Source organism: Trachemys scripta, chromosome 7 (assembly GCF_013100865.1).
Source record: "Trachemys scripta elegans isolate TJP31775 chromosome 7, CAS_Tse_1.0, whole genome shotgun sequence".
NCBI classification, from domain to species: Eukaryota; Metazoa; Chordata; order Testudines; family Emydidae; genus Trachemys; species Trachemys scripta.
The window spans coordinates 35,858,213-35,883,464 of NC_048304.1; the positions used below are offsets into that span (position 1 = coordinate 35,858,213).

Consider the following 25,252-nt stretch of genomic DNA (forward strand, 5'->3'; position numbering starts at 1 on the left):
TAAAAATCTCCAATGTTGGAAATTCCACAACCTCCCTATGCAATTTATCCCAGTGCTTAACCACCCTGACAGTTAGGAAGTTTTTCCTAATGTCCAACTTAAACTGCTCATGCTGCAATTTAAGCCCATTTAAACTTCTTGTCCTATCCACAGAGGTCAACAAGAACAATTTTTCTCCCTCCTCCTTGTAACAATCTTTTACGTACTTAAAAACTGTTATCATGTGCCCCCTCAGTCTTCTCTTCTCCAGACTAAACAAACCCAATTTTTTTCAATCTTCCCTCATAGGTCATATTTTCTAGATCTTTAATCATTTTTGTTGCTCGTCTCTGGACTTTCTCCAACATGTGCACATCTTTCCTGAGATGTGGCATCCAGAAGTGGAGTAGAAGAATTACTTCTTGTGCCTTGCCTACAACACTCATGCTAATTCATCCCAGAATAATGTTTGGTCTGGTTTTTTGTTGGTTTGTTTGTTTTTTTGCAACTGTGTTACACTGACTCATATTTAGCTTGTGATCCACTATGACCCCCAGATCCCTTTCTGAAGTATTCCTTCCTACATAGTCATTTCCCATTTTGTATGGGTGCACAACTGGTTGTTCCTTCCTAAGTGGAGTACTTTGCATTTGCCTTATTGAATTTCATCCTAGTTACTTCAGACCATTTTTCCAGTTTGTCCAGATCATTTTGAATTTTAATCCTATCCTCCAAAGTACTTGCAACCCCTACCAAGAGAGAGAAAACCTTCCTGCTGCCCATGCAGTTCCTTCGGGCCAGAACCATGCATTACAAAACTCACCACACCATACTGCATATGCCTTTCCAAGAGTGAACCTTTGCTCTTATTCTAAGAAAAAGAACTTGGAAGCTACCAAGTTCACCACCTGGTGGCACCTGTTACAGCACTATTCACTGTGCATTAAAGAATCCCCAAGTGGGTATTTATCATATACAAAAAAAAAACCCCAAATGCCTCTGGAGTCATCATCTTCCTTGCAACAGAGTTCCTAAATACTACTTGAGAGATGTCTTAAACATTTCCCCTAAGCTTTCACCTGTTTGTAAATAATATTGTAATAACAGTTCAGGCATAAAATCTCTTCAAATTCTGACGTGGACACCAAAGATAAAATGCTGTCCTTACAGTGCCTCACTTCAGTATGCCCAAAGAGAGAGTGTGTGAACAGTGCTTGGCAGTGATGGAGTTAAATGCCTTCATGTTAGGAAGGGAAAGGAGATTTTTCCCAACAGGATGGTATTCTCTCTATTCTTATCAGAGGTGAGAGAAATTCTTTCTAGTGAGGTTGATTGAGGTAGGCCAATAATAAGAATCATTTAATAAAGTGTTGTTATAGTAGCCAGGTGGGTCCCAGGCCATTGGAGACAAAGGGTGGGGGGGAGTGAGGTAATATCTTGTATTGAACCAGGCACAGAAACTCTCACCACAGAAGCTGATCCAATAAAATATATTACCTCACCCACCTTGTCTCTCTAATCATTTAATGACACAGATAAAGAGTGAAGCAGGTTTCCTCTTATTTCTTGCTAAGCTCTGCTCTGAGAGAGACTTTAGCCCCATGTGGAGGAGGAGAACTTGTCCAATACTTTCTTTCTTTATTTTTTTAAATTTAGGCACTAAAGCTGGTTATTTGATGGTCTGGCTATAAGAGACTTTTAAATGAATTTTCTTGTGCTGATGAGCTACTGGCCACTTTCTGACTTCAACTGACCAGCTGCTCATTGATTGGGTCCTCTAATCTATGATATTTACTACACTGGCACTACATAGTGCTTCAAGAACAGAGTTTGTTTTAATTCTGAACTGTCTTGTTCTTGTGGGTACTAATCAGATCTGGAGGGATACATCTTTTCCATGTGTAACAGGAAAGATTTAGTTGCATAGCTCCATTAATGTTAATGGGAATCACATGGTTAAATCAGGTTTCAGAGTAGCAGCCGTGTTAGTCTGTATCCGCAAAAAGAACAGGAGTACTTGTGGCACCTTAGAGACTAACAAATTTATTAGAGCATAAGCTTTCGTGAAGAAGTAGGCAGTAGCCCACAAAAGCTTATGCTCTAATACATTTGTTAGTCTCTAAGGTGCCACAAGTACTCCTGTTCTTTTTATGGTTAAATCACTATGCCAGAAACTTACCCCATAATGTTGCTTAACACACTTCTGGTGATTTTAATTTAGTTCTGCCACCAGGTGGCACTGGCAGTGGATTGATGTTCAGATGTATATTATCTGCTGATAAAGCATCAAAATCGATTTAAGACAGAACTCTATTTACAAACGTGGATTTCACATAAAGGAGGAGCTGCTTTTCTTACCACTTGGCATTGGTAAGAACTGAAGTGCAGCCTGCTAATAATTTTAATGTCTTTCTGTGGAGCTGTATATTTGTTTGCCTGAATTATTACATATGTGTATTTTAGTCTGTGGATGGAAGTCGTCATATACTTGCTTTTTAAAAAGAACAAAGGGTGTGTGTGGGTGTGTGCCTGGCTCATGGTTTTGCTGACCCTGAGTATGCAGATCTGATGCTGTAAGGGAGCTAAAAGTGGAATGGGGTCGATGGCTTCAGATAAAGTCATCAGCATCTTTTCCCATGCAAAAAAGGCCCTTGTCAGATTATAGCTGTGGTTACAGCAAGCAGAACAAGGGCAATGTCTGGCTACTGTAGCTTTAGCAGCAGGGTATTACTTACAGGCATAAATCCCTTTTGTGGCAGACATTCTCTGAAATGATGCTGCATAATAAAGTAAAGGCCTGTGTGCATCGATAAGCTGCGCTCTTGCTTTGGGTGGGGAAATCCTCCTGCAGCTGGAACCCAACTTCAAAAGTGACCAAGGGAAGAACAGGGGTAGCATTTAGCTTGTGTCCCTACACTCAGCCTTCCAGAGCATATGGTTAGAAAGATGGCAGAGGGAACAGGAGAATTTTTCAAAGCTTAAAAAAAAAAAAGTTAGGTGACCAACAAAGCACCAGTGTAATTGGAAGTAATACCAAGAGCACCCCAGATGGCACATAGATCATTGAAATTAGAGCCATACACATACTTGTTGTCAAAGAGCATATTTTTTCTAAAAACATAAGCTTTTTTGCTTTGTGGGAAATGAAATGTTAAGAAGAAAAGTCTGTCATACATGGGAATAGACAGAAAAAAGGAGATAAAGAAAAAACACAAAGGGTAAGGGCTGAAAAATCATCACTAGGAAGCAAGGAAACCTACTCTTCTTTTAGCATGAAACTGGGGCATAAGCTGCAGGGTTGATTGTTTGTTAATAGATAAAGACACATATAAGGAAAACACATATGAGTAGATATAAGGCATAGCTGGAATAAAAATAAATTCCTGCAGCTCTATTTTAAACAGCAATTTCCATCTAACATCAAATAGGGGAGTTACACATCACTGGTCATGACTTTGAAAAACCTTAACTGGAAGGCAAATTGGCCACAAGGTGAGAAAGCGCACAGCATCCTGGGCAGGTCATATGTAAACAGTACATGGGAGAACTGCGTCATGAGCCTTCATTAGAGGCGAGTGAAATTAAGGCGGGTATATGTGAGCATTTATTTAAGCCATTTCAAGCACAGGAAAGCATCTTTGGGGGATACAGGTGATCACACGACATTTGTAGTCTCTTTGTTCTGTATTAGTTCAGCAACTAGAAGGGCTTGTCTATACTTACGCGCTGGTTCGGCGGCAGGCAATCGAACTTCTGGGTTCGATTTATCGCGTCTTGTCTGGACGCGATAAATTGAACCCAGAAGTGCTCCCCGTCGACTCAGGTAATCCTGCTCGGCGCGAGGAGTACGCGGAGTCGACGGGGGAGCCTGCCTGCCGCGTCTGGACTGCGGTAAGTTCGAACTAAGGTACCTTAGTTCGAATTGGGGGGTTAGTGTAGACCAGGCCGAAGAGTGACTACTATAAATCCTAGAGTCCCTGACAGATGGTACAAAGGTTGAAAATACAATTCCAAAATTAACTCACCATATTTTTTCCAAAAATTATCAAAGGCACCAGCCCCTGTTGAGAACAATTCAATAAATTGCATGTGGTGTTTGGATTGATAACTACTTGTGATATGGTATCTCCCCTGCATCCCTCAAATTAGGTGACTGTTTTACAAAAGGGAAACTGCTAAATCTGATACACACCTTGTTGGAAAACTCTGAGGTGTTTCAAAACAACGCTTCCTTTGACTGAGCAGCATATGTGATACGTTTCAGGCAACTTAGTTTTCTTTTGGCAAAGTTAGGTCAAAATCAGAATTATAAAGGGAAACTAGTTGACTTCAACTATTTCAGTCACAGACTTAGCAGCTCCATAATATATTTTCGAGAGAGAAAGCAAATTCCTCTTCATGCGTTCCTTGATGTAGAGTTCCAAGTAGATGTCAAAAATGCCTAGATGGTAGCACTGGAGCATCTTCAGAGATGTTGTTCCTCAAGGGAGACATTGAGAAGGCCAATTTTAGAAGGCCCACGCCTAACACCTATATCTATACACATCACTGGTCATGGAATATTTTGCTGCTACCAATACTTTTTGCGATCCTTGATAACTGACTTTTCTGCCCGTATAGTATAGCCAGCTCTGGACAGATGGCTCAGAATCAGACACAATTTTGCCGTCAAGACTGGCTGCTCCTCTTCATTGAGAGGCAGCTGGAGTGAAGAGCTTCCTTATCTCCAGGACCTTTGAAGAACTGTCTCAAGTTTCTCCAGTCCTTCCACACACAAGGCTGGGTTCCCACTGCAAGAGAGAGAAACCCATCCTTCTTTGCCTCTATGTGGCAATTACCAACTAGCAAATATGTTTTTCATGTTAGTGTTGACAGAAATAACTCCCATATCTGTAAACCTGCATGAAGTTCAATAGAGCTTAACTACACTGCTGTAGGGCTTCTTGATGCAGATGCAGCAGAAATGCTCATAAAACCGAGGCTGACAAATTACAAATACCGTGTAAAATACTTTAAGGTTCCTAGATCTAAATTGTAAATAGCACTCTTGCTAAAATGATAATGATATATTGTACATCCACCCCTCTACTCCCTCCTATGTTCCTTTCAACAATAAAAATGAAAAGGGATGGGAAAAGAATGATTATCTGATCTCAACATTTACTGTTGAGTTTTCCATTCTTTGTTTTTGAATCTTTATCAAAGACGACATGCTTCTCTTGAGCTTTAGCCCCACTTATCCATACAGAGAGCAAATAAAATTGATTTGTTTAGATTGTGATTTGATTTGATTTTTTTGGTGGGGGTATAATACTACAGTCTGAACTTCCAAGTGTATTTTTAAACCTCAATAGTTGCTCCAAATTTCATTACTGTGAAAAGAATTTTTATTTCCCCTCAACTATTATCAGTGATATAGTTGCTATATTTTTTTCCATTCCCCATTCATGAAATTTAAATGAAAAGCTATTTTACTTTCCCCACCATATTTTGAATAAAGATGCATGCTATCATCAAAAAATAATAAATGAAATAAAAATAATATCCACAATTGCAGATAAGTCAGAATGCAAACATGGTGATTCAGAAAACAGACTACCCTGACTAGACTAACAAAAGGACCTATAGTCATGACACAGTCATGATGGTATTAATTTATCAAACTTCTCTTAGCACAATATCAATCTGTAAGCAAGACAGGCATCTAACATTCACATTATAGCACATTTCTCTGCTGATCACTCAGGATGTGCTCACACTAGGAAAAAGGTGGCTTCAATACACAAGATAGCTATATCATTGCAAAAACCAAGATAAGTGGTTCATCCTAGGGTTCACCTCAACCAGATGCATTCAGGTAAAACTATCACTTATGTTGCTTGCACTGGGTTTTCACAATGAGATAGCTATCTCATGTTAGCTACAGCACTGTAAATAAATCTCCCCCCCCACACACACACTTCACTAACAATTAATCACTAGACATACTGCCTCGCTACTGTGATAGATTTGTGTTCAAGGAGCTAACAAACATTGCTATGTTAAAGAGAACTGAGTTTACAATGGTGCCAATGGCACCATCGTGCCAGGCCTACACTTGGAAGGGACCCATTATAGTTGCCAGATGATTGGATTGTCTGGTAAAAAAAATGGTTGAAAAGCAGACCTGGCAATGTCCAGTCAGCACTGCTGATCAGACAGTAAAAATCCAGTTACAAGAGTAACCGCAATCAGCTTCCCTGCCAGGAGGGCAGGAAGAGCAGCTGCAGCTACCTGGAGGAGCTGCAGCTCAGCTGGAGAGAGAACTGGCTCCGCACCGCTCTGGAGGGATCCACGATGCTCCCTACCCCCGCTGTGCTCTTGCCCCCACCCCCTCCCTCGTGCTGGGGACAGACTCCCCCTCCCCGCCCCGCCTGCCCCACTGTGCTTGCCCTGGGCCCACAAATAGTTAATCCAGCCCTGGTGTTAAAATAAGTAATAATATAAAAGAACTATCTTTAACGAGTTAGAGGTTTCCATTCTAACCATCTTCAGTCTTTCTAAGGCACACATCACTGTAGTTTCTGAGCACCTTCTTCATCACTCCTGTTGTATGACTCTAGCTCACAGAAATCCAGTTACCCTGGTTTTAGTTAATAGCCATTTATATGGTAAAATACATGTCCTTTTTGAGAGATTATTATTGGTCATCTAAAGCAGAGAAAATTGGGCTTGCTTAGCTACGATAATCCTTAAAGGACTTACATTGGCATAAAAGATCCTAGTTTTAACTAGCAAAAGGTAGAAATATAATAGGTGTGAGGTAATGAAAGAGTTTAACACCTTGAGACAAAGGACGGGGGGGAATTCTACCCTGTGGTACCATATTGACTCTCAGATGGGTCATCAACAGTGCTGGAAGCTTTAGATCCACAGCACAGGCCTCTCTACCACTTGGGCTAAGTAACTGATACGAGCCACAGGAGGGGAGATGAGGCATATTTTGACAGTGGGTGTCACAGCTATTTGCTGACAGCAGAGGAATGTTGAGCCTCAGGAACCCTGGGTTCTAGTCTTGGTACTGATGGGTGTATGCTCTAGCAGTTATAGACCATTCCTTGTCCTGGCCACCCCAAACTGGACCCTGGCTGCCCAGGCAGCTCCAAGCCTGTTTTTGTTCCCATCTCAGTCTCCCCCGCATATCAGCGCCTCATCCCAGTCTCTTTCCTCCCTCAAGTTCCAGTCTCCCCACCTAGCTCTCAATTCTTTTTTCCCAATCTCCCTCCACTTCAGCTTCTTGTCCCAGTCCCCCCAATCTCTATCAGCCCTTTGTTCTGGTCTAGCCCATGGACACCATGCTCCTCCAGGCCTGGCTTCTCACTCCTCTGCAGCCTGTTTGAAATGTATCCTCCTCCTGTCATCAGGAGGACCACTGAGAACACAGAAGTGACTATCTCATTTCCTGTGCTCAGTCCCCCTGGTTAAAGTTTGCAAAATTATAACCACTGAAAACGTGTCTTATTATGAAAGTGTTGGGTAAACTTAACTATAGGCAGTACAAGTAGTGATACCTGTGATGTAATGTATAAAATAAAATATTGGATTATGGATATAACTTTAAAGCAAATAACGATCATTTGATATGACAGTGTTACCTCATAAGTTGTTACTTTTTAGTTTCTTATTGGAAAATAGACTTCTCCTAGAAAGCTCTCTGTTCCTATTTGCTATTTAAAAGGAGTTTGTATTTATTTACTTTTTTACTGTATATTGTGTATTTAATACTTGATAAACTTGGCTAAGAAGGATGTCCAATGAAGTAATGTCTGATCATTTTAAGCTACAATGGCAAAAACATAGAGAAAATGAATAATTTAGCACGCTGTCTTATTTTTTTCCTTTCAGTGGTTGTAGTAAAGTTATAATTTTAGGACAAGTTTTATTTTTTTCATTAATTAGCTTCCCAATCTCTATAATTTTTGATCCCTACTTCTTTTCATAAGGCTTCTATTCATCTTTAACTAATGTAAAGTATTGTTTTCTGATACTTAACTCTTTTCTTCACATGAAATAATGGCTAGACCTATATTTTTCAATCTCATTCATGACTTTCTCATCTTTGTTAATTAAACTCTTACATTTTAAAAAAGGTAGCCTTATTCAGTCCAACTTTGATTTGGCTTGAGTCAGAGCTTAATTTGTTTAATAAGGGAAATTATTTTCTGTCCTGTTTAAAAAATAACTTGTTTAATTATAGGAGGCAGAGATAAGGTTGTATTCTAAATTTAATGGATCCTCTGTAGCTAAATTTGAGTTACAGATTCTATTCTAATCCCACTTTTCCAGTTGCTCACACCTTGCTCAAGCAAACTTACTTAGGCTTAGAACTGCCCAGTCCAAAAGACTAATTTTGAGAAGAGCAGGAGGGATTTTTAGAAAAATGTACTTGGTCTGTTTTGCATTATTAAAGCATGAGAAAAGAAAATCTCTTCCCCAAAAATATTCATAGTTTTTATGCTCTGATAACTTAAAACAAAAAACCCCAAACTGTCCAATGCTAGAATCTTCAAATTTGCCTTTTGTCTCAAAAAAATAGGACAAGTTTCAAGAATATTCCATTTGGTAACTTTAAAGTTTCGAACACTTTAAATTGCTAATTCCACATGCACAGTACACTTTTTCTGTTGTCTTATTTTGGGCACATGTTTTTGGTACTCAGCATAATTCCTCCTAAACTCATTGTGTATAATATCTAATATGAGACTGTCTCATATTACAGAGACTAGAGCTTGGGATGTCTTTAAGCAAGGATATGCTGAATTGAGGTGTTTCAAAACAATGTTCTCACATGAAGGTATTCCAGATCTGGGTTATCCTAGATTTTTGACAGTTCTTTAAAAAGATTATAATCCAGGGCATCATAAACAAAAAGCATCCCAACGTAAGAGGGCTCAAAAGTCTTCCTAAATCAGTGCATCCTGAATTTGAGGTATCAAAAATTCAATTCTTTCCCAGATCTAGGCTGTTCCTAGTAGAGCCTATATCTCAAACCCACTGTATCCTAATTTCATGCAATTTTTAAGTGGCTTAAAGGGATGCATGGTTAAGGTCTATTCACAGCCCCATATACACCCCAGAAACTTAACACAGTTAAAAATCACAATCATGCTTGTCTGGTGACTATTCAGAAAAACATTCATATGCAAGTTCTCCTCTCATGTCTCCATGGACTCTCAACTGTTGATCCACAAAACATACAGTAGCATACACAGATGTCCTCATTACGTATTTTCACACATGAAATTGAGCAGCTGCCTGTACATTTATTTCTAGGTGTGATCCTCTGAACAGCATTCCCTTTACTGTATAAGTACATTACAGATGTGTCCTCTTCCAAAACAGATAGAAATGTTCCTTCCCAGTCTCTCCCATCTCCGTTCCTGCACATACAGCCCCTTGGTGATTTATTATTTATTAAGCATTGACAGTGCTGAAAGGACCAAAGAAAGAAGTGGTTCTTGCCTGAGGAGCTTGCATGTCAACTGTTCCTGTCCAGGACACATGGTTTCTCCTGTCAAAGACAATTTTGAGCTCTGGGCTTCTAAATAGAAAAAAAAAGCCCACCCAAGAGAATTAATAGAAACAGCCAAAAATATGAAGGAAGACAGAATGTTATTACATACACCACAGAATTAAAGACTTGGTTAAGTAAGGATGGGTTTATCAGATGTCCAGACTGATTAGCATCAGATTAATTCTTCTGATGAAGCCTGTAGAACTTTTAAGCTACACAAGTTGGAAGAGCAAATATTTTTAATTTTTATTTCCTTTACAAATTAATTTAATAGAAATGTCTTACAAATAGGAATAATGAATGCACCAAATTTAAGAAACTAAACACTCAAAGTCAGAAAACAGAGTTCAAATAGAACACTCCATTCCACCCCCAGGTGTATGCCTCTAAATATGATCTGTTATCTCTCCATGTGTCAGGCTTTGCTTGCCTTTTTTTACCCAGCTTGTAAATGCTTAAAGGCAAGAACACTGTCTAATTCTTCTTTGTGCTAGGTAGACCTGTAAAACTATTATGTGGTAGTGCTGTGTAATGCAGATTGAGGATCTAACGCTATCCTGTCAAGAAGACAAACCTAAATTGTATTCTCACAGTGACAGGTCAGTCCCAAGGAGAGGGCGTGGAAGTTCAGGAAACTCCAAGGTTAATCCTGTAGAATTCTTTTAGTCTACTCTTTAGGGGAAGGGTTAAAGGACCCATGAAGTAGGTAGGGGTGAGCCTTCTATGGAAAAAAACTCCCAGTCCTGCAGAAGGACCCACACAGATGCATAATAGCACATACAGACCAGGCCCAACAAAATGTAATGCTACTTCAAGCAGCATTCATGCCACATCAGGCTTTCAAGAGAAAATCCGCATGTTCAGGAGGGTATAAAACCATGACAGATGACTTCCTCCCTCTCCCAAACAAAGAGTGCCAGGGGAGAAGAACAGTACTGTATGGTGTGCCCTTTCCACACATGCCAACTGGGATTTTCCAGCTTCCGATCACCTCTACTCATGAGTGTGGCCAGGGCTGGCTCCAGGCACCAGCTTACCAAGCAGGTGCTTGGGGCGGCCACTTCGGAGAGGGGCGGCACGTCCAGCTGTTCGGCGTCAATTCGGTGGACGGTCCCTCACTCCTGCTCAGAGCGAAGGACCTCCCGCTGAATTGCCGCCGAAGATTGCGATTGTGGCTTTTTTTTGTTTGTTTGTTTTTTGTTTGGCTGCTTGGGGCAGCCAAAACCCTGGAGCTGGCCATGTGTGTGGCTATGCTATAGTGAAATGATTCAAGGTCTGGAGAACATGCCATATAATGTGAGACTAAAGAATCTCAATCTATTTAGTTTATCCAAGAAAAGGCTACAAGTACTTGTATTGGGAAAGAGATTTCTGATAGTAATCCAGCAGAAAAAAGCATAATAATATCCAATGATTGTCTGTCTTCAGCTTCCAAATAAGAACACACTAAAAATAAGGTGCCATTTTTAACAATAAGGTTAAGTAACACACAGAACAGTTTACTTAGTGACATGGCAGCTTCTCCATCATTTGAAGTAGATTCCATCTCACTTTTGCATGTTGTTTGTTTTTGTTTTAGATATGCTATAGTTCATTCAGAAGTTATGGGCCTGATGCAGAATTTATTCGGTGAGGTTCTTCTCCGTGTGTTATGCAGGTGGTCAGATTAGATCAGACTTTTCTGACCTTAAAAATCTCTGAATCTCTGAACATAATGCAGCAAAGATTAATACAGCAAGAGAGAGGGTAAATATTGCTTCCCTCCAATTTTTTAAGACATAGTGACGGGGCAGAGTTAAAGTTAAGCACAAGTCACTGCACTGCCTGATTTTTGGAGATTTGGTTTCTCATCCTTAATGTAGCACTGAGCTAATTTATAGCATGGAAAGTATATAGCAGAGGAAAGTCTTGTTGCTTACATGCAGAGCCTTACCCTGAATTTCTCTTTCCTTAATTTGAATCAGTAGCATATGTTCATGGGCTTGCAGTCTTCACTGGTATTTTCAATTAAAATATAATGGGCATTGCTCTTTTCTTGAAGGACTGAAAATTAACACAAACTGTGTACTGTCATGGAACATAGTAGAAGGAGGGTATCACAGCATATAGCAACATTACACAATGGTTTAGGGCAGCGAATTAAGAGCAACAACCAACTGACACTACAGGAGAATTTCAGGTACATAGAAAGTAACTACCTGAGGAAGAGCTCTGTGTAAGCTCAAAAGCTTGTCTCTCTCACCAACAGAGTTGGTCCAATAAAAGATATTGCCTCACCACCTTGTCTCCCTAATGTCCTCGACTAACATGGCTACAACAACACTGCAGACTACCTAAGGCAACAGTCTTAAAAAAGAACATGCAAAAATGTTTGAGCACTCTTATACGTGGCAGGCATGGGTACAAGAACAACTTTGTGCTTACAAATCCTGATTTAAAAAGGCAAATCAGAGTCTGCATGTGCACATCAGAGTTTGGGCATGTGTAAGTAATAGAGCTGTTTGGAAATTTTCTGATGCAACATTTTGCCATTGGAAAGTGCCAATACATCAACATTGAAATGTTCCACGGGAACATGTTGTCTTCAATAAAATTCTAATGGAAATCGGGCAACTTATCTACCAGGCAACTCCTTAGCACCCCCCCTTTGTGGGCTGATGAAGAGCCAGAGAGCTGGGGAGTCAGGACGTCCAAGCTCCCAGCTCTGAGACAACCCAGCTCCCAGGCTCTCTGGGCAGCTTGGGGAGCTTTGGAAATATTTCAAAAAGGTCAAACTGAAATGTTTTGACTTTTTTCTAAATGAAATTTTGGAATTCCTGTTCTGTGGGAAACATCAATGTTTCATTTTTTATTCTGTATCAAAACAAATATTTTTGAAATTTCATTAGAAACAGGAATTCAAGTTTCCAACAGGCTCTAGCAAATTATTATTAATATTATAGTAGCACTTAGAGGCCCCAACCATGATCGGAAAACTATTGTGCTAGGGGCCGTACAAACATAAATAGAGGCAATCCCTGCTCCCAAGAACTTACAGTCTAAGTGGACAGACAAAGGGCAGGAGAGAGGAAATTTCATCACTATTTTACAGATGGGGAAACTGAGGCACAAACCGATTAAGTGATTTCCCAAGGTCTCATAAGAAGTCTGTCTGTAACAGATCCAGGAATGGAACTCATATCACCTGCATCTAATTTATTGCCATAGTAATAAGACCATCCTTCCCTCCTAATCATAAACTGAAAACTAGGTGTAGGGTAAACACTCAAGGCAATAAAATGAGCAAGTATCTTAATGATAGTCTTCTTTTCTGGGCCCTTCCATCACTATTTAGCCAGGACACTGGATTTAACATCCTTACTCTTGCAAATAGTGCCATGGGCTACTGAATGACTATAACAGGTCAAGCTATGGTACAATACATCTCAAGTGAAAGCACAGTGGCTCCTCACCCTGATAAGGGGTGTTTCTTCATTACTGGCTAGACGGGGAAAGTCCTCTTCCTAAAATGATCAACAATATTTCCTACAGCATTCACGTTTTCCCTGCACTTTCCCATGCAAGAATTGACCAGGCCCTGATTAGCTTATGAAAATGGACAGGGTCCTATCCCAAGATAATAGGGTTGCAAATAAGCAAAATGCTGTTTCTGTAGCTTCCATGTTTAAACAGATTAGGCTGGAATTCCCTATATTGTTCTACAGTACAACTGGATCTGTTGTAACAAAACGCTTGCACCTGCCCCACATTGGTATGGAAACTAAATGTGTTACTGATTCCATTAATATGCTTATTTTCTGGGTTTGCACATTTTCTTAATGTATCCAACACGATGTGGCATGCAGGCCCTTTGGGAATCAAGGGAACATTGAAATTGGCCTTATAGGGCTACTCCCCTGCTTTTGCAATGTATCAGGACACTAGTGGGGGTCTAGGAAACCAGCTGTTGCTCTTAGGGAGCCTCTGGAGATTGGATGTGCTCTCTCTCTCTCAAGGCCAGCTGGTGGGTCCCTCAGAGTAGAATTCCTGCTGGGTGGGTGTGAGTTCCTCCCTCTCTAGTGTGGCTGAGAAAAAGCAGCTGGACTTCTGACTGACAGCAGGCAGATCTCATTAGCTTGTTAATGAACTCAGGAAGGTAGACAAACTACTGGTATCCTCTCAGAGAAAGGAGAGGCTCCTGACAGACAGCTGGGACCTTTCTGATTTAGCTTATTTATTCCTCTAGTGGCTTATCTTAAAGGATACTAGCTATGTAAACATGACATAGCTCTGTAGTTGAAGAAATGAGGGGCTTCTGTTTTTTATCTGTGGAAGAAATTAAAATAGTAACCCCAGGAAGGGGAAAATGTTTCTTTCAATCAAGTTTAGTGTCACTTATGCCAATGCTGCCTGGGCCACAGGAATCTCTATCTACCAGAAATGTCTTTTAAGCAGATACTAGTTGTACTAATGGGTGCTATGCTTCCGCATGTGAAATACTTAATAAGCCTTTAATGTATACAGCTACACTAATGAATGTTGGGTGTCCTAGTTTGCATTTTATTATGAATATATGAATTTCTCCACTCTTTACCGCTTGATTTAACCCTGTGATGAATAACCTGGCTGCATCAATTAATATTGTGCAGTTTGTTCAACTGGGAATAGCTGTGATGGGAGATTCTTCATGTTTTACATTTCTTCAGCAATTTGTATGAAAACTGTACACACTTTTTTCCAATGTGATGAGTTGCAGTAGGTTTACAAATATTCTGAAACATTCGAAGACTGTGTCTACACTGCCACTTTCAGAGCTAAAACTTTAGTTGTTCGGGGTGTGAAAAAACAACCCCCTTAGCAACAAAAGTTTTAGTGCTGAAAACCACCAACATAGACAGTGCTTTATTGCCGGGATCCGCGATAATTTTCAGCAGCTTTCTAGTGAGGCAAAGGTAATCAAGTTGTGGAAGGTTTTAGCCTTAACCTATCACCTTCTGTATGAGTTACAATAGTTGTAGTAAAAACAATGAGGAAACCTCGGGGCACCTTAGAGACTAACAAATTTATTTGGGCATAAGCTTTCGTGGGCTACAGCCCACTTCATCAGATGCATGGAATGGAAAATACAGTAGAGAGATATAAATATACAGCACAAGAAAAGATGGGAGTTGCCTTACCAAGTGGGGGGTCAGTTCTAAGGAGGCCAGTTCAATCAGGGTGAAAAGTGGCCCATTCCCAACAGTAGACAAGAAGGGGTGAATATCAACAGAGGGAAAATTACTTTTTGTAGTGCTAATGAGGCCAATTCAATTAGGGTGGATGTGGTGTAGTGTAGTTGTACTGTATTTAATAGAGGCTATGGAAGATTCATCAGACCAAAAGCGTTTTTCTGCCCATTCACAGGACTGTTAGTCCTCACTGGTGCTATAAGTTACATTAGTCTGTTAAGGAAAACGGCCCTTTAGTGCAGGAAACTACATCTAAGATGAAATAATGAGACTTGATGATTCATATACCTTTGAAAATAAAAGTTTTAATACACTTGGGCTAATTGCCAGAGAGGAATCTCTTCATTTCAGGATTTTTGTTGGTTTGTTTTTCCCCTATGTTCATAAGTCAGTTGTATTGGGGAGGTGGGAAAAGAAATCTGAATGAGCCCAGTGCTGTAGTTTGGTGAGGTATGTGTCTGTTTTTAATATTCTGTACTGCAAAAAAAAAGTTATGAAAATTTTCAGCTGCTGGGCCTGTAGATAGGGGGAGAGGTGTGATAACTCTGCCTAGTATAGTAGCCATAGTTGCCACTAGCCCTCTGGTTTCCACTCTGCTGAATCAGCCATGCTCCAGAGGCAAAGTATCCTGGCAAAGAAGGAAAAATGCAGCCCCACAAGAGCTGACTCTGCAGAGGATGGGACCAGCAAATTAGTGACAAGAGTAGCAAAACAACTTAGAGACATTGAAAATTTAAAGTTTTTTGGGGGGAGGGAGCGAGTTGATGATGAAGGAAGAGAAAGAAGTGGGGCGGGGAGAGAAAGGAAAAGAAAACAGAGTTCCCTCACATCTCCATCATCCTCCTCCTTGCTATATCATCACTGGCACTTCCTTTATGAGCCTCTCTGTTTTTCTAAGCCGGGGTGGCCAACCTGAGGCTGAAAAGGAGCCAGAATTTACCAATGTACATTGTCAAAGAGCCACCATAATATGTCAGCAGCCCCCCAGCAGCTCCCCACACCCTCATTCCCAGTGCCTCCCACCCACTAGCAGCCCTGCAGATCAGTGCCTCCCCTTCTCCCCCTGCACCTCCTGATCAGTTGTTTCGTGGCATGCAGGAAGCTCTGGGGGGGGGGGGGAGAGGAGCAAGGTCATGGCAGACTTAAGGGAGGGGGCAGGAAGGGGTGGAGTGGGGGCAGAGCCAGGGGTTGTGCAGTGAGCATCCCTGGGCACATTAGAAAGTAGGATCCTGTAGCTCCAGCCCAGGAGTCAGTCAGTGACATAGCCAGGTGGAGGGAAGAGGGGGAGTGGAAAAAAAAAAGGCACCACCCGCTGCGGCATTTTTACTGACGGGGCAGTGCTCCAGGTCTTCAGCGGCACCTCGGTGGCAGGACCTTCACTCGCTCTGCAGGTCTTCAGCGGCATTTCGCTGATGAAGCTTCAGTGCTGCCGAAGACACCTGGAGCGAGTAAAGATCCCGCCACCGAGGTGCCGCAGAAGACCTGGAGTGCTGCTCTGTCAGTAAAAGCGCCGCAGCGGGTGGCACCTTTTTTTCCCCCTGCTCCCGGGTGAGTAAAATTAAAAAGGCGCCACTTGTGCTCGGTGGGGGAGCGGCCGCTGCCCCCCTGCCCCCAGCTATGCTACTGGAGTACCGGTGCCTATACAAGGAGCTGCATATTAACTTCTGAAGAGCCACATGTGGCTCTGGAGCCACAGGTTGGCCACTCCTGTTCTAAGCACTTTCTGCATCCATTCTCCTGGACTTAGCCATGAGACAGGGAGGGACATGATTCCCCATAACTTTTTCCAGCCTGATGCAATCTTCACAGACCATAGTGTTTCTATTAGGAGAGGTTTGAAATGTCCAGGAGGCTGTTGGAAGAGGCAGACTGCCTCTTTGGTACACTGCACTCCCTGCAAGTATGACTTCAGGCAGGCTGGGGGAGAGGTCACATCTCTGAAGCACCCAGCACACTGGTGTTATTTGAATAGTAATTACTCCCATGTTCCAGCAGGAAGCCTTATTCTTCCAGCAGGTCTCTCATAATCCTGCATCGCTGATGGCTCGGTCGATGGTTCTAAATGCAGTATGGCCTTAGGCAATCTCTGGCCTGCCTTTAAGCCCCGAGTGGCAGAGCTGTGTTACAGGCCGCTCTTCGCCTTCTGCGGGGTCAGAAGGGGTGAGTGATCGGTAGGTGCATGGCTGTAACACACCCAGCGGAGGAGCCTGCCGTTTTAAGGAGGACCCCCCATTTAAAAAACCCTTCTTCACTCTATTTGCTCCCCAGCTCGCTGGGGAAGGAGGACAGGGCTGTCTAGTGAAAGTGAAACGCCCTCCCCCCCCCAAAAAGCGAGGTTTAAAGAGGTTTCCACCTGCACCTGGGGGTTCCCCTCCCCACTTGCTTGGAGAGGACTTTTCCACTAAGTGCACCGTGGGCACCTCTCCTTCAGCGGTGGGGCCGGGCTGGGTGCAGCGCAGGACCAGCCTGCTTCTGAAAGGGGACGGCCCAGAGGACAGAGGAGGTGCCTGGCTGTCACCTCTCGGGGTCAGTGGTATCTTCCTCCGGGCCGCCCTCAGTCTCTGCAGCCCGATCGCTGGCCACCCCTCCGTCCGACCCTCCGCTTCGCCCGTGCCCAGGGGCGGGGGGTGGATCAGCCCGGCTGCTCTCGCAGGGCAGCGCTGGGATGCGTCCAGTGCCCGCCTCGAGAGCCCCTCTCCTGCCGCTCAGCCCCGCTCGCGGCCCCCGACCCGCCGCCACTTTGCAAACTCCGCGCGGCCACCGGCGGAGGCAGCTGCTGCTACTTAAAGCGCATCAGCCGCGGGGCTCATAGGGACTCGGGCTGCGCGTGTGGCGGCGGCCAGGCAGAGGGAGGCGAGGGCTGCGCCGGGCATCAGGCACGGCCCCTCGCCTCCCGTGTCCTGCTCTCTGAAGGGCTGCTGCGCGCCGCTGCTGCTGCTGCTGGCGGCGGCTTCCCGGGGGCGCGGAGATCCGCAGGCGAGAGGCTGAGCCCGCTCCCGCTGGCGGGGCTCACGAGGGAGGCGAACGCAGAGCGGCGGCTCCTGCTGCGGACACACCGCCGGCTGCAGCCCCGGCCGGCTCAGTCCCCTCGGTCCGGACCAGGCGGAGGAAGCCGAGCACCAGCAATGGCGGCCCGGAGTCGGAGCCGCTGCGCGCCGCTTTGGCGCTCTCCTGGGCATCCCTAGCTCCAGGCAGCCGGCTACCAGCGGAGGAGTGGCCCTGCCCGGGGCGTTATTTATTCCCACACCCCGTCTTAAGTTCTCAACGGAGCAGTCCGGCCAGCGCCTCCCGCCCCTTCCCAAAGCCGCCAAGGGGTGGGGAGGGCGGGTGGCGAGGTCGGTGGCCGGCCAGGCCATGGAGAGCCCGGGGGAGAACCCCAGCAAGGCGGCGGGGTACCTGAAGGAGCTGAACAAGATCATCGAGACGCAGCAGGAGCTGCTGGAGAAGCAGAAGCGGAGGATCGACGAGCTGGAGCAGCAAGTGGCCAAGTTGTACCACGAAAACGCCTGCCTGCAGGACGAGCATCACAGACACCTGGCCACATGCAGGCTGCAACAGGGCATCCTCCCTGCGTACCCGGCGGGGCCAGGGCCGGCGATACTGGGGGCCATCCAGGAAAACGCACAGCACGAAAAGTAAGAGCTGGCTGGGGTTTATTGGCCTTCTCTCTAAGGGTCTGTCGATGCATTGGTCACAGGGTCCTCTTCCCCCACCCCACAAAACACCCGGAAAGCAGCCCCACGCTTTGCAGCCTGCGCCCAGAGTTAGTCCCATTCCGCTTAATGGGCTGGCGGGCTCGCAGGAACTGGTTCAGGGGCTAGTAGCTGGTGTTGCTAAAGCACAGGGCTGCGTGGATTGTCGTTCCCCACAGGCTCAGTGTCCGAGGCACAGATATTGCAGGGTAGGTTGGGATTGTTAGCCGGGGCAAGTGCTGGTGAATACTGGAGCCAGATCCCGCTCTTAACTCCTTCTAGTAAAGCTGTTCCTGCTGCTTTGCGCTCAGCCAGACGCGCTCCAGAGCCCCGGGGAGCGCTTTGCGCTCGGGATGGAGCTGCCTGGGCGCGCTTAGGTGCAGAGCAGCAGCAGCCGCAAGGTGTTTCAGAGTAGAGGGAGATGCAGAGGAGGTGCCTGGCTGTCACCTCTCGCGGCCATGGTATCTTCCTCGGGGCCGTTCTCCCTGCAGCCCGGCTCCCCTCCAAGCGCTGGCCTGGAGGCTGCCCGCTGGCCACCCCTCTCCGACTCTCCTCTTCGCCCAGCCGTGCCCAGGGGAGGTTCCCGGACCCAACCTCTAAAACCAAACTCTCTAATATCTGGGCAACCCAAATGTGTCCGTGGAACGCCTTTCGTGGGATACCGGCCCACCATGGAGCATTGGCTTGTTAGTTTGAGGGGAGCCCAATGGCATATCTGTCTCTCTTGCGCTCCCCATATGGGTTAGTGTGTGGGGTATCGAATGAGTTCAACTAGCATACCGATAAACTCTCAGCCGGTGCTATCAAGGGAGCAGGAGTAGCTTTTGGGGCCCCTCTGTCAATGTAGACAGCTGTCTTTCCCGCAGCTAATGAAAGTGGCACACAGAGGGTCAGTAAACATTGGCAGATGGCCACCTTACCAACTGTGACTAGTTCAATATAAACGGGTTCATCTTGGAGACCAGTTTGCTCTCAATCTCGGCGTCTATTTACAGAATCTAGACTTTGTAATTAATCATGTGCTTCTTACCGCGCAGGGAAAGCGGCTTAATTGCGCGAGATTTTTAAGTAACACAAGAATTCAGGAACAGCAAGAACTGAAGTAGTTACACTGGTCCGACTTCGTTGTGAAATAGTAATCAGGAATTAGTTTGACTTGAGTGGAGTGGGCAAAGCATGCATCGTATTATGAGCCCACTTCTTTCTCCCAGTGCAACACAATGGGCCGTTTGTAATCGGATACATTTTGGTTCTTTATATTTATAAACTTGTACCTTGGAGTGGTGGGCTTTTCTCTTTCCACCAAAACAGCTTAATCTTTAACTGTCATCTCTAATTGCTTACTCATTAATACACCAACGAAGGCACGTTCACTGACACATTAGTATTATTGCATAACCAGGACACCAGTAGCACAAGGTGTTTCTTACTAGCTCGGACAAGGGAAGAAGTGAAATAGCACTTTGCCAGCTCTCTGCTGCGGGTGTGTGAATGTTTCCGCTCCTCTTCATGAAGTATAAGGGCAAGGGGCGTGGGGTGCACATAAGACACAACCTGGCACTAAATCCTAAGCAGTTCTGATCTCCCGGGCTTCACTGGTTTTCCTGAGTATTACCGAAGTAAGTAGCAATGGCCTAAAATAGCGCGCACCCTGCCTGCGGGGTATATCGTACCCTTGGAGGTGGTGGCGTGCTGCTTTAGCAAAGTTGTTTAAAATCCACATTGTGCCCTTCCCGGGAGGTGATGAGGATTCACTTCTCCTTGGCTTGTGTGTTTTCAACACGCCTTTCTGGGGGGCAGGGGGAAATCGTTGCTATAGGAGCAAGAGTACAAATCTGAGCTTGACCACTTTTAGGTGGAAACAAACTCTTCTCTGCCCTTTTCTCTCTTGCCGCCTCCACATGTGGTGACTGCCCCTGCGTGTGCCTCTTTTGATAACCAGTAGTGAGTTTGTGATGGGACGAGGCTGTGTCCACACGTGTCCGAACTAAGTGAGGCGATGGATGTCCAAGACCTCCAGCTGGCCGGGTGGGATAGTGTTACTCCAGCCCCATCGCTCATGGAAAGGCCACGGTTCTCCAGGGTATCTACAGGCCAGGAATAAAAGGCACGTCCTCATGGGTCGAGCTGATGACGGTATTTTTTCCAACGGGGGAGGATGGGTTACGCTAGGATACCAAGCACTGCCTTTTAGCCTTCCTCCCATGTGCTGTCCCGTGGCGCTCTGACGTGGTTTGTTTCAGCTATTTAAAAATAATAATTCCCGGAGCTGTACTGAAGTGACTTCTAATTCCCTGCTCAGAGTCCCCAGCTTGCCTCGCAGGCGCCTGTTACCCAGTGTTTTGATTCCCTTGCGTAGGTTTGCACCTTACCGCGGTGACACCACCGCGCTGCTTGCCTGCTGGAGACACGTTCACCGAACCGTTGTGTTTAACACGATCCTGGGCTGCCTCTTCCCAGGGTCGCTCCAACCAGCCAAACCCTGAGGCCAGCTGAGAAAACAGCAGCTCCTTGAATAACCAGCCTGGAGAGCAGACGCCAGGCCTCAGTGCCAGGCGCTTGTTTTCAGACAGAAGGGCCCTTTTCAGCTCTAAGACCCTGTCCTAGCAATCCCCACCCCCTACCCGTGGGTGCCTTGTTTCGGGTCCGCAGGCTGTAGGAAGAGGAGAATAAACTCTTCAGCCGCCGGCTGAAGATTCTCCCCTCTTTGCTGAACATCTGCCTAGAAATCGCACCCGTGCCTTGCAATGGTCCATGAATGACGCTTTTTTTCTCTCCAGCCCGCCCAGGGTTCCCTTGTTGCAGCCTTGACGACTCGGGGCTAAGTCTGCTAAGTGGATTTGATGCTGGCTCAGAATTAAGCTGGGATATTTATGGCCGAGTTCTCAGCGTTGCGCGGTGCAGGTCCCAGGGCTGGGGAGAAAGTTGCACGGTCCCTCTGCTGAGCCACGCGAGCGCGGGGGGGCTGCCGCCGTCCTGTGCCGCCTCCTCGCGGCTCCCCGCGGGCTGGGCATGGTTTCTGCAGCAGAGCCACAGAAGCAGCGGCTCCCGGGATGGCCTCTTAAAGGAGCCGCCGCACTCTTCCACCAGGGGCTGTTGCCTTTGTTTACGTCGCTATCTCTGCTGCTCACGGAGCCCGGAGTGCAGAGGAGGCGCCAGCCATGCAGGACCAACTGAACGATGAAGGCACATAACCACCTTCGTGATGTGGATGAATAGTTGGGTGACCTCCGGTCTTGGAGGACTGTGCATGCTCCTGTTTGCAAGGCCTTGCCTATTTCCCACTCGTGCAACAGAAGTTTCCCTCCCCTTTGTTTCCAAACCCTGCAGATTCTGGCTGCCTGTTATCTGTCATTTACAGATGGGGAAACTGAGGCACAGCTCAGGCTCAAGTATGTGGTGCATGAACTTTGCCTCTTCTGGGCGGAAAGCAATGATGGGGAAGCAGGGCACCAGTGGAGGCTGGGCAGAATCTCACTAGGGGTGCTGGAATCCCTCCCCCTGGCTAACACCCCCATGGGACTAGCTGTCTGAAAGTGGCTGTAAAATGAAATTAAGAGGTGTCTTTCTCTCCCTCTCACCACACTGTGCCTTGGGCATGGAGTAGTGAGTACACTGCACCAAGGGTGCAGGAACAGTTTTTCATAGTGGGGGCGCCGATGATGAAACCATGTATCTGGTATTTTGTTATCACTACTTTTAAGCCAGGGGATGAAGCAGCACCCCAGGTTCCAGCCCCACTGTGCTGCACCCTCTGCCTGGGCTTTATCCCTGGCTCTGCACTAACCTGCTGTCTGACCATAAGCAAGTCATGTCTCTTCTTGATGCCTTTGTTTCCCCTCCAACCCTCTGTCTCGCCTGGTTTAGACTGTTAAATTGATATGCCAAAGACTCTGACTACATGTGTGGCACAGCACACAGTGGGGCCCAATCTTGGTTGGGACTTTGTATTTCAGTAGCACCTAAAATACTTAATAATCATCTTGTGGCCAAGCCTGGAACAGAACTTGTGTTTCTCAGTTCTCAATCCAGGGCTTACCTACAAGACCTGCCATCTTCATTTGCCTACTAGGTTAAAGTCCCATGGGAGTGGCTCCCTCCGGTAGGGTCATGTTAAGGTGATTGAGGGCCCTAGCCACACAAGACCTGAATCACTGCCACAGATCAACTGGAAGGTATAGTGGCAAGGGATACCACTCCTAAGAGGAAGAATCCTTCCCACTGCTCCCAGGAGGTAAAAGCCCCCATTCACCCCCCTGCTTTCAGAGAGGCAGTGACATGGAGCAAATTGGCCTAACCCCGAGTATCAGCAGGGTCAGTCCTCTCTTCCCCCACCCAGAGAGGTATGGGTGATTGGGGTGGGCAGTACTTAGTCCAATTTCAGGGAATATCTGCCTAGGTGGGCAGGACTTGCTGCATTCTTCTTCTCCTGCCACCCCTTGAGCTCTCTGCTTGAATGATATCTGGGCACCCCACAGCAGTGGGTCTTGGAGTTAAGACCCCACTGGGATGAATGGGGCAAGTCACATCTTTTGGAGCTATTGTTTCAGGCTTCCTGCAGATTGAGGTGGATATCACTTCATCAGTTGCACTTGTGTCATGTTGTGAAGACCAGCTTGAAAGCCATGAGGACTAGAAACTTAAACAATTAAGGAGCATTGAGATTGTTATAATCCAATGACTCTAGGGGGAGCTAGGGCTTTAGGCACTGGCCCATAGTGCCTGTGCCTTAATTCAGCTTCTCCTCACAAAGTTTATACACAGGCCTCGAACAGCTTGAAGAAGGGAGGCTTTCAGAAAGTGATGAGGGAGATTTTAAGGATTTGTCTAGACTAGGGAACGATATTCGTATTGGTGCCAGCCTCTAATGTAGATAATGCTGCCCCAGTGCAAAATGGGGCTTGCACTAGTTTCACTTGCCTTGGTAAATTACTGTGGGAAAAGTCACTGGGCTATTACAGTTCTGCCTCCAGCAGTTTCTCTTTTCTCTTTAAGAGCTTCTGGATTCCAAATACTCTCTTGACAGTCCAGCCACTTAATGTATGTGTATATATTCCCAGATATATCAGAGCACTCTTGAAAATCTTTCTCTATATACAGTAGAAGCAGGGGGTATAGTACACACGTCCATATGGTACACACGTTTGAACCACTTTCACTTTAATTTAGCATGGAACCACTCAGATTTGGCCTGGCTGCCCCTCTGTCATGATGGAGGGGCTGCTTGGCCAAATTTAATTGATGATGTTGCAATCCAGTGTGCCAGGTTGCAACACCCCCTTGGTTTGGGAGCCTCTTGAATGGGGTTCCCTGGGCAAACTGCCCTCTACTTCTGTCTGTTGCCCTACCCTGGCCAATGGTACACATACAGTATGCAACATGCATAGGACTGTGCCTGCCACTGTGTAGAAGTGCTGCACTCACGCTTTTCTCAACACTGTGTATCATATTGTGATACTGATTTTTATTTAGTTAGTTTTAATTGGTTCTTGCTGTTTTCAGTAGGGAGTTATGTATGATAACTGCTTGCTATTTGGAGTTCTGAAATCTCTTCTTTTGCTATAACTAATAGGGTTGGTCAAAAATCAGAATTTCCCATGGGAGGGAAATTCTGAAAGCATGTCTTGGTTGTTTTGGGTTTTGTTTTTTTGCCAGGGGGAGGGAGGGGGAAGAGTTTGTTCAATTTTAGAACAAAAAGTAGAAATTTTCCGTGAAAGGGAAATCAAAAACCAAATTTGTGAAATAATTGGAACAGTTTAAAAAAAATTAAAATGAAATTCTACCCAGGAGCACAATTGGCATTTTCTGATGGAAAAATAATTCACTTGGAAATATCTAATCAGTTCTCATATGTAGCCATACAAACAGCTGCTTATTACACTTCCTGGATGGATGCCTATGATATATATTAACTTTTAAGACCTTAGCCCTGTCTACTCATTACCAAAACGGAGCATATAGCCTAGATTAGTTAAACATTTCAGGAGCACAGGCATAGTTGAAGAACCTCCTATTGTTTGATATCTTGAAACCACTATTGATAATCCAAATAATTTTAATGGAAAATAGTCCCTCTCCAAAAGAGAAAAAGTATTCTAAGTTGGGTCCTTATTTGTATAAAAGATCTAAATGGAGAGGGTCTAATGGATGCTCCCATTTCCATTGTTGTTTTTTGTTTTTGTTGGGGTGATTTGAGTCTCACTGGGAAGACACTATGCTAGACAACTTACTTTTAGTGCTGCATCACTTGGTTCAGAAGAAGCAAATGACTATAAAATTAACCTTAGAATAAACAAATGGGGCTGCTGATAGACTAGTTGATTATAAGGCTTTATATTGGGGGTAATGAGCCAGTATATTAACAATAACAACGGGTACGCATCTCAACAAGGAGCACAAGTCTCATTTTCAGTTGATCCGTTTCACTTAACATATAGATGGGAAAACAGGAAAGCCTTCAAAAATTACAGCTCCAACTCAGATCCTCTGTCGCCAAAAAAATACTACTTGCTTAAATGGTCAGATTTAATAATGCTACCTTATCCTCTGTGTGAATGTTGTAAAGTGCTTTTTGGATCTCTTCAGATGCTGTGCAACTGTATGTACAGGAGTTATTCCAGGATTGCAAAACTGTTTACAATTTATCAGCTCAGGTGCAACATTTAGTCATCTGTTTTTTACCAGGATGAATGATGAAGAGGATGGGGGAGGAGAACTGATGTTTTCTATATACTTAAAAAACAAAACAGAAGTAATTTCTCTTCCCCGTCCTCCATCTCTCTCTGCACGACTTGAGGGGGGACCTGTTTGTTATGGCCTTT

The 25,252-nt window shown here is 45.0% G+C and overlaps 1 protein-coding gene and 1 long non-coding RNA gene across 6 annotated transcripts in view; one reads left to right on the forward strand and one right to left on the reverse strand.

The window, feature by feature from the left end:
* Window positions 1–9,277: 9,277 nt before the first annotated feature.
* LOC117881110 lies at window positions 9,278–18,210 on the reverse strand. Its single transcript, XR_004646693.1, has 3 exons — window positions 18,136–18,210; window positions 11,466–11,575; window positions 9,278–9,559 (listed from the first exon to the last, which is right to left on the reverse strand). It is a non-coding gene; the product is annotated as an uncharacterized LOC117881110 (long non-coding RNA).
* The window catches only part of IQSEC1 (IQ motif and Sec7 domain ArfGEF 1), a 676,292-nt gene continuing 668,678 nt past the window's right edge, over window positions 17,639–25,252 (forward strand). For 2 of the 5 annotated variants that reach the window (XM_034777984.1, XM_034777986.1), the window contains exon 1: window positions 17,660–18,374. In XM_034777984.1, the coding sequence (XP_034633875.1) occupies window positions 18,094–18,374 (281 nt within the window). In that variant the 5' untranslated portion in view covers window positions 17,660–18,093. Of the gene's footprint in view, window positions 18,375–25,252 lie in introns of all 5 variants that reach the window. The other 3 variants (XM_034777985.1, XM_034777987.1, XM_034777995.1) reach the window with 2 other exon arrangements.